Below are 9795 nucleotides of genomic sequence, written 5' to 3'. Positions count from 1 at the left end.
CCACTCAAAGTGCTTCACTGCGCAGGTAATAAAACTGTTATGTTGGCACCGTGTGGTTGGAACAAGGAAGTCAAGAGTTTGGCCAATCAGAAGTCCAACTCGACTGTGCACACCTTCTACCTTTAACTAGACAGGTACATAGTAGTTAACGGACTCACTGCGGGAGGCAGAGGCTTCTGGGAAATGTAGTTAATTAGGGAGTCCCCTGGGATTCATCAACACTTAGAACGTCCTTTGCTAAATTCTAAAATAAAATATATAAGCAATTCTCAGCCCTACATTTCTCCCTCTCACTTTAGCATGGTAGCAAAACATTTCTTGAGTTGCTCTTCAGTATTTGCAAAAATTAGTTCCCCACACTATTTTAAGAGAGATTTCACATTTTAAAAAAGTCTGAATCTCTGTATCTATTGAGAAATCTGAAGCTCTGAAAATGCTGGGGCTGTTATTTCACCCTTTTTGCCAGAGGATGGAGCTGAGTATTTTTCATTCTCCATGAATGGGAACCGCAGTTGTTCACTTTACCTACCTGGACCCATAAGATATTTCAGGTTTTGCCCTGGCTGCTGTGGCTCAGTAGACTGAGCACCAGCCTGTAGACTGAAGGCTCATCGGTTCAATTCCCAGTCAGGGCATGTGCCTGGGATGTGGGCCAGGTCCCCGTTTGGGGGTGTGTAAGAGGCAACTGATGGATTGTTTCACACATCAATATTTCTCTCCCTTTCTTTCTCCCTCCACCTCCCCTCTAAAAATAAAGGAAAAAAAAAAAAAAAGAGAAAAGACATTTGAGGTTTCAGTTTTAGACCCTGGGAAAAACTGCCAGGCTCCTTTCCCTGGCATTTAATGCCCTTTGGTTTATGGGTCAATACTGTCTTTGTAGCCCCCCCCCCCCAACATTACTACCCTCATTTATTTAACGAATATTTATTGAGTGCCTGGTTTGGGCCAAGCGTTGTGTTAGGCACCGAACCTGCAGCTAAGTTCTGCCTTTCTTTTTTTTTTTTTCCCCCAGTTCTGCCTTTCTTATCAACCCCCACCCCACCAACATCCTTCATTATCCAAATCCTGAGGAGTCAGCAATAGTTCTGCTAGCAGGTTCAGAATGAAAGGACACCGTGTGACCCAAATCTGTTTGCTTTCTGTTTTGGGTTAGTGAGTAGCAAGAGTTCAGACAGCAAAAGATATACATGAAGTGTATGTAAATCTTTTTAGGAACACAGAGGGGGAATGTGTCTTCTCCATACTGACCACTGGTGTTCCTTTGCCTGACTGTCCTTACGGTCCCACTATGGTGTGGTCTCATTTTGGATGCATTCCCTCCCCAAATAGGAATGATTGTCCTTTCAAGTCCTCGCTGTTGGTTCCCAGTCCTCTTGAAACTTGGGTGTCTAGAGTTGGTCAATTGTGATGAGGGTCCTCCAGTATATGATGGAGACATTGAGAAATTTGCCACAGACTTTATTAAATTTCTTTCCTTTTCCCCTTACAAACCCCAAACCACCGCCCTACTGCAGCAGGAGTTTCCAGTTTTGCCTGTAAGTGAGAGAAAAAGCCTGGAGGTTAGAAATTGACCTTTAGGCCTCTCTCTGTCAACTGATGCACCCCCCCCCAAGCATCCCTCCAATCATTGGCCTTATTTGGCTTAGTCAGTGACATCATGAGTCTCTGGGCAGATTTTGTTGGCAACTCATTGTTGTCAACTGAGGAGAGAGGAGTGGGAAGTTGGGGCTGGGAGTGAGGGAAAATGTGGAAATAGAGTGGAAGAAGACACTGAGACACACAGACACAGCAAGAGAGACTCAAACAGAAGGGAAAGACAAAAAGAGAAATAAGGAAAAAGAGAGAAGCAGGTGGAACTGTGCTTTCCAAAAGATACACCCAAGCCTTAACTGCCAGTACCCAATCATGTGGCCTTACTTGGAAATAGGGTCTTTGTAGATGTAATTAATTATGTTAAGATCAAATAAGGTCATTCTGGATTTAGTCTGGACCCTACATTCAAGGCTGGAGAGAGCTGGAGAGAGAGAGAGAGAGAGAGAGAGAGAGAGAGAGAGGGACTGAGAGACACAGGGTCAGCCTGGGGCCAGGGAGAGAAAGGAGAGAATGGCGGATTTGGGTTGGGACAGAGGAGGGGAGGAGAAGGCCCATGGGTGAGGCAGACAGAGGGAGAGAGTTTCAGAGAGGGAGCGACAAGGGGACACACCACAACGAGCTCGCACTAGAGCTGACACTCATTGTGCGAAGTCCGGATTTAATGCTGCCCGCCCCCGGGAGGCACGGGGGTCGTCTAAAATTGAATAGGGAAAGGGGCGGGAGGGGCAGGTGGAAGACGCAGAGACGGAAGACAGCAAGACGGGGTGGAAGGGGCGGCCAGACACGCAGGGAGAAATGCTCCGAGGTGCAGAGAGAACGGGGAGGGCGACTCCTCCCCTCGGCACTGTGGGGTCCGTGCTTCGGGCCTCTGGAAATGTTCTCATTTTCAATACTTTTAAAAGCAGAAGAAAACACTATAACAATGAATAATAATAATGTCAGAATAAATCTAGCTTGGACTATACCTGTCTTCAGACCAGCGCATCCACAAAATATTGTTTTTAGTTCAGTTTTTTTTTTTTTTAAATGGATGAAGAGACCCACAAGGGCGAAAGTGCTGAGGGCCGAGGAAAGACATAATGTGGTCCAGGGGTGGGGAGTGGAGGAGAAGGTGAGAGAGAGACGGAGAGACACAGAGGTGAGCGAGAGATTAGAGATGGAGAGAGGGAAGGAGAGACAAAGAGAGGGAGAGAGAAAAAGAGACAGACATAAAGTGACTGGGTAGGAGGCTCTCAAACGACTCAGTGACCTATCCATGGCAGTGTCATTTTAAAGGGGGTCATGGGGGGCCTTTGGGGACCTCAGGAGAGGGCAGGGATCACTCACGAAGCCACGATGACTCCAAAGGTAAAGACAGCCAGACACATGGAAACGATGATGCCCAGCAGGGCCTGGTTCCCGCTCTCTTCGTGGTACTTCAGGGCCACGCGCGGCTGCCTGTCCTCTGGGCCAGTGGGGTGAGGTGGGGGACAGCCGGACTTCCGTTACCACCACGTGGCCCTCGCCCGCTCCTGGGCTCTCACTCTATTCATCCATTCCTCAAATCCTGTGCCCTAGGCACCGTGCTAGGCGCTCCGGACGCCACCGTGAACCTCCCCTGCCCCGCCCCCACTCCACCCCCACCCCCCGCCAGCACATCGCAGTGCCGGAGAAGAGCCCAGCGCTGAATGCACCTCATTGGATGAGGGTGAGAGTGGAAGAAAGACTTGGTTCGCTCGTCTGCCCGAGAACACGAGAGGGGGGTGCAAAATGCTGACGATCTCGTGATACGAAGGCAGGCAGCCTGCGTCTTAGTTGGCCCTGAAGATGGCCTTGGGAGTCCCATTCTACACCTTGCACTCGTCCCCTCGCTCGAACTCTTTCATTCTGCCCGCAAAGCCTATTGCCTCGACCTTCAAAATAGATCCAGGGTTGGAACCACCTCCTCGGCTCCTGCCCTGGTCCAGCCGCGTTCTTCTCGCTCCGCTCGCTCAGGGGATCCCGGCTTCTCCTTACTGCAGTTCCCCACGTCGCCGCCAGGGGGGCCTGTTAACACCTAAGTCCACTCGCGTCTCTCCGGCTCAGAGCCCTCCCTGTCTCCTCTTTCATTCATAAAAGGCCAAGTCCTCACCATGGCCCATCAGCCCTGCACGATCTGGTCACCATGTGGCTAGCTACCCTATTGCCCTCCTCTTTATTCACCCGGCAATGGCCGCACTGGCTTCCTTCTTGTTGCTGAACTATGTTGGATCTTTGCATCTGCTGTTCCCTCTGCCTTTCACACGGTTCTTCAATCTCGCACTTCCGTTAGATCTCAGACATCACTTCTTTAAAGAGGTTCCCCCACCTGCACTCTCTAAAGTAGCACCGCCCCTCCCCTCCAGGGACTTTCTATCTGTTTTGTTTTCATTAAGAACTCTACTGCCATGGGGAATTGGTCCCTATATTTGTGTACAATATCACCTAACAGTGGTTCTCAGCGGGGGCAATTTTGTCCTCCAGGGGACATCTGGGAATGTCTGGAGACTGGAAATGAGTGTCATGACTTGTGTGTGTGTGTGTGTGTGTGTGTGTGTGTGTGTGTGTGTGTGTGTGTGTACTACTGATGTCTAGTGGTAGAGGCTAGGGGAGCTGCAATACACAGCACAATCTTAGAGCAAAGAGTTATTCAGCCCCAAATGTCAGCAGTAACAAAGTTGAGAAAGCTTGGTCTAACCCTTCACTCCATCAAAATGTGGGCTCTATGAGACATTTATCTCCCATTTTGCTGATCATCAGTTTGGGGCATTATAGGGTGCTCAAAGTATTTTTTATAGTTAAACACCACCCTAAGGAATCAAATAGACAAATTTCTTCTTTTCAGATATTCAATGTCATGGGGGGGATAATAAAAAAAGGAAGAGAAAAAGACCTAATTATTGAACGATATGAGAAGTCCTTCCATTGGACTTGTGTTTCAATGAGTCGACTGAAAAAGGTATTCTGGGGACAATTAGGGAAGTTGGAAAGGGACTTGAAATTATTTAATATCAAAGAATTGTTAGACTTGTTGCATGTGATTATGTAGAGAATGACCTTATTTTTAGAGGTACACACTATTAGTGGGTGAAATCTCATGATGCCTGTTTCTTTTAAACACTGTGGCAAAAAATAAAATAACTGAATCAAATTGGAGGAATGTTCATTGTCAAGATAATTTGATGGACAGTGCTACTTTAGAGAATGTGATCAGGGAGTCCTCTCTGAGGCGGTAAACTCTGAGACTTTGTTGAAGTGAGGGAGTTAGAAGAACAGTGCGATAGAGAGAGGGAACAGCATATGAAAAGGTCCAGAATGACTATTCACTCTTGATGTATATACAGGGGTTCATTGTACTATTTTTCTGCTCTAAGGATATGTATTTTTTAAATCTCTGAATTAATGAATAAATCCTTCCAGACTCTTCAGGTATGGCACTGGCTAAAATAAAATGTTTTTCTAGCACCTGCCATTCTGGCATTAGATGCATTGTAAAGTTACAGAGGAGTCTTCGCATTTAGCAGCAGGGAAAAATGAATTTCAGAATGTGGCAGCATCTGCTGGGCCACACTGTAAGAAAGTATTCAGGGCAGGATTCAAGGCTGCATGTGGGGGACCTCAAAACCCAAATCCACTGGGACATGGCTGACTTCATCTCTCATTCACCCATCCCATGTCTTCCCCAACCCACAGAGCTTACCGAAACAGTACTCCCTTTTTATGCATTTGGGGCTGACCTTCCGGCAGTGTGAACATTCTAAGACCTCTTCTTTTAGTAAGTCTGGACAAGGGGAAAGGGAGGTGTGGGATGAGGGCAGTATCAGAGGACTGGCAAGGGGCAGGAAGCCGGAAGGGAAGAGAGGATATGGAGTCTCTTGGCCTTTGTGAATTTGCAGGTCCCACCTGCAGCAGAGCAAGCTGAGTAAAATGCACTGATGATTCACATTAAAAATAATTTTTTCCCTGGCTGGTGTGGCTCAGTGGATTGAGAGCCGGCCTGCAAACCAAGGGGTCGTTGGTTCGATTCCCCGTCAGGGCATATGCCAGGGTTGCAGCCGGGTCCCCAGTTGGGCGTGTGCCAGAGGCAACCACACATGGATATTTCTCTCCCTCTTTCTCCCTCCCTTCCTTTCTCTCTGAAAAATAAATAAATAACATCTTTAAAAAAAGATTTTTTTATGTATTTATAAAATACATAAGTTGACTGAAGAGTTGATGAAGTTACAGCTGTCCAGTTAACACAACATTGCTTGTAGACATTTAATTAATTAAAATTAAACACATGTTTAATTAAATATCTACAAAAGAATTCTTTCACGTCTATTCCTATTTTGCAGCCACCTGTGGCATAGACTGGCTGGATGCTCACTGATCCATCGCCTCCATTTCCTGCCACTCAGGAAGACTACATTTCCCAGGCTCCTTTGCAGTAGGTTGCAACCATGTGACTGAGTTCTGGCTAAAGGAAAGTGGGCAGAGGGGTGCAAAGCCGCTTCCCAGGCGTGGCAGTAAAAGCCCATGCAGAATTCCGTTCTTTCTCCCTCTGAAGCTTGCTTAGAAGCTACAACACGGGTGCAGCCTGGATCCCTGAGTCACCACTTGGAAGAATTGCTCAACTCTCAAAAGATTTTGGGTGAGAGAAATAAACCTTCCTTCTGTTAAACCACTGAAGTGTGTGTGTGTGTGTGTGTGTGTGTGTGTGTGTGTGTGTTTAACTAGGACATAGTCTCTCCTATCCTGCCTAACATCCCCCACAAAGTACTTTTTTTTGTGGGTTGCAACTTTCATCTACCCACTAGATGGAGCAGGTGTGATAGTGGGGCTTGATTTGTGGGAGACAGGGTAGAGCGGTAGAGAAGGGTAGAGAAGGGAGGGAGAGACAATAAATCCCGGACTCACGGCAAATTCTGTGGTCGCAGGCTGTAAGAGAAAAGAGCTGAGGTGAGTTGAGTTGGGAGGACAATTTGAGAATGTCATGGGAAGGGACCAGGAGAGGGAGGGAGCAATGAGTCTCGGAAAGATGAGTAAGGAATATTGGGGAGGGGCAGAGAAAGCCGAGTCAAGGGGACGTGAGGAAGGAGTTTGGGAGAAAAAGTGAGAGCAGGGGATGGAGTGATAACGAGGAGGGGGCTTGGAGGAGAGAGGCACTGCACCTTTTAATTCATATGAACTTAAAACTGTCTTGAGTTTCTAGATCGTTCTCATCCTAAGAGTCACCAGCTCTTCCAGCAGATGCTCATCTGAGGAGAGAAAGAGATCCTTGGGAGGCACTCAGCACCTCATCGGCAGCTTCAGAGAGAAGGGATGAGGAAATGCCTTTCCATTCATCAGGAGTAACATGGATCACACCTGGGAAGTACTGCATCTTAGCTTCTGATTCACTGCTGGGCCCCAGGTTAAACTTCCTTCCCTTGGCCTCAGTTTCCTCATTTGGTAAGTGGTTGAAGGGTGGGCTCAGTCACTGCCCCTTTCCTTTCCTCTGATTTGCTCTCTTCTCCTTTTTGTCTACACTCACTCCTACATGATTTCATCCAGCCTCATGGCTTTATATACTAAGTAGCTCTGGCTGATGTGGCTCAGTGGATTGAGTACTGGCTTGTGAACCAAAGAGTCACTGGTTCAATTCCCAGCCAGGGCACATGCCTGGGTTGTGGGCCAGGTCCCTGGTTGGGGGCTGCACATTGGTGTTTCTCTCCTTTCCTTCCCCTCTCTCTAAAAATAAATAAATAAATAAATTTAAAGAAAGAGACTGTGTATATAAAAAAATAAAAAAAGGTTTGGCTTTTGGCCAGCCTCTGGTGGGTAACCTCCAAGTCCTTGGACTGTCCCACCAGGAAGAGAGCCCTTCTTTACTTGGGAGCTGTGGGCCACACCGCATAGTCTGTGCCAACAAGGAGATTGATGGACTGACTTCTGGAGGGGCCGGAGACTGAGTAACTAAGGCCAGCCACTTGGGTTCTCCAGGTCGATGTAACCAACTGCCAATAATATAATATAACAGCAGTCATAAAATGATTGCCCTAGGCTCTTCAAAAAAGTCGGTATCAGGAAGGATAACTGAATGCACTGGGTGATCCCAGGACAGATCGAGGATTGAAAGAAAACTGGAATGTCCTTCCTTGTTCTCGGGAGATCACTCACTGAAGCACTGAGTGTTGAAGTTAGGGTTGAAGTGTCACTAACACACACACGCACACACGCGCACACACACTGGTGGGTTCTTCCATAGTGTTCTCTTCCCTGCTCCATTCCTCAAGGTGGGGTAAGGCTCATGGGCTTAGACTCTCCTCCCCAACTCCCCCAAGTCCACAGGGCCCTCTACTTCCCTCTGCTGGGGAATTGTCATAAGGACCAGGCAAGTCGCCAATGACAAACTGTGAATGGTGCCCTCCCCCACACTGTGGGGTGGTGGTTAGGAATACAATGTCGGAGCCGGGAGGGATGTCCAGATTCAAATCCTTATCTCTCTTCCTAGATGTGTGACTTTGACTGTGTCTGAACCTTAGTCTCCCCATCTGTACAAGGGCAGTGCCCACCTAGGTAAACTGGTAGACGTTTGTTAAGGAAAGCACCTAGAACCTTACCGGATACAAGAATAAAGGCTATGTACGCGTGTTTGCTTTCATGTTTAAATCAAGAGGAAGGGCCCTGGCTGGTGTGGCTCAGTGGATTGAGTGCCAGCCTGCAAACCAAAGGGTCATCGGTTCGATTCCCAGTCAGGGCACGTTCCTGGGTTGCGAGCGAGGTCCCCAGTTAAGGGCGCGTGAGAGGCAACCAATTGATGTATCTCTCACATATCAATGTTCCTCTCCCTCTCTTCCTCCTTTTCCCTCTTTCTAAAAATAAATAAAATCTTAAGAAAAAATAAATCAAGAGGAAGGGTGGTGGACAGGTGGAAAGGGAGGGAGAAAGGTGCTGGGCAAAGGTTTTCCCTTAGTTCCTACCTCTCAAAGACTTAACATTTATGTTTTTTATTTGATTCTTGATAAAGGATGCCACAAGGACAAGGCCATCTCTCTCTGGAGGCGAGAAGGGAGGAAATTCCATTGGGTCACTCAGAGAGCCAAGTGAGTCCTCCCCCAGCATTGTCCCCGCCCTCCCCCTCTAGGGGGCGTGGCCTCCAAGTTGTCTTCCACGCCATCCTCCTCTGGCTTAGACCGCCCTGTCCCTCTCTCCATAGTGCTAGGCACCGTCCCCAGCACGCACCCACTTGCTCCACAAACGCTTTCAGCGCATAGTCCCGCAAGAAAGGCCCCTCCATGCCCAGCAGCAGGGCCTGAGCGCAGGCCCTCTGCTGCCCTAGACGGAAGTGGCTGGGGATGACGGCGACGCGCAGCTTCCCCAGGGCCTCCCGCACTGAGGGGACACACTGCAGGCAACCCCAGCATCCGCGGGCGCTCAGGCCAAGGAGCAGCACAACGGCCAAGACCAGAGCCATGGCCGGGCCTTTGTGACGTCACAGAGAGGGCCCAACGGGCCCCGCCCCCGAGGTTAGGGCGGAGTCAGGCAGGTCCTTGCTAAGCACCTACTCCTGCCAGGCCCTGTTCTAGGCTCTGCAATGTATCGCTGAGGCAGGGAGTCTCTGCTCGCATGGTTTATATGCATTTGTTCAACGAACGTCAATGGAGCACCCACTCTGTGCTGGCCGCTGGGGAGTGTCCAAGTGTCTGTCGACTAATGAATGAATGGTCAAACTATAGCTATACAACGGGATGTCATTCAGTCTTACAAAGGGAGGAAATTCCGACATATATGCTACTAAATGGATGGACCTTGAGGTCATTGTGCCGAGTGAACTAAGCCAGTCAAGAAAAGACAAATGTGTATGATTCCACTCATGTGAGGTATTTAGACTGCCTAGAATCGTCAAAATTACACTCAGGATATTTAAAACTGGTTTGATCTGTTGAAACATACTGAGATTTTCCCAAATACCTCCTCACTCTTTTTCGCTTTGATATCAACTCCTTCAAGAGAGGAGCAGGAACGCAACCACAAACAGTAAGGAAATGACACAGAACTTCGAATCTCATGTAATTTTAACTTATCACAAACTATTCTTTTGACTTTCTTCAACCATTTGGAAACATAAAAGCTATTATTAGCTTGGGGGCCATAGTTTGCCATTAACTCTAACTCATCCTTGTTGGTTTCTGTCATAGCACTAATCACAATTTGTAATTCTTACTTTTAAAAAGATTTCTT

General features: G+C 47.9%; 1 protein-coding gene across 1 annotated transcript; it reads right to left on the bottom strand.

The window, feature by feature from the left end:
• Positions 1–1457: 1457 nt before the first annotated feature.
• Positions 1458–9028, bottom strand: IZUMO2 (IZUMO family member 2). Its single transcript, XM_090260333.1, is given in 6 exon segments — positions 1458–1553; positions 2925–3037; positions 5291–5371; positions 6744–6830; positions 8535–8609; positions 8797–9028. Coding segments are annotated over 6 exon segments (636 nt in total). The 3' UTR covers positions 1458–1505.
• Positions 9029–9795: the final 767 nt, after the last annotated feature.

The sequence above is a fragment of the Furipterus horrens genome, unplaced genomic scaffold, assembly GCF_987537825.1.
Source record: "Furipterus horrens unplaced genomic scaffold, mFurHor1.1.pri manual_scaffold_13, whole genome shotgun sequence".
Taxonomy (NCBI): domain Eukaryota; kingdom Metazoa; phylum Chordata; class Mammalia; order Chiroptera; family Furipteridae; genus Furipterus; species Furipterus horrens.
This window is presented reverse-complemented; position numbering and strand designations above follow the sequence as displayed.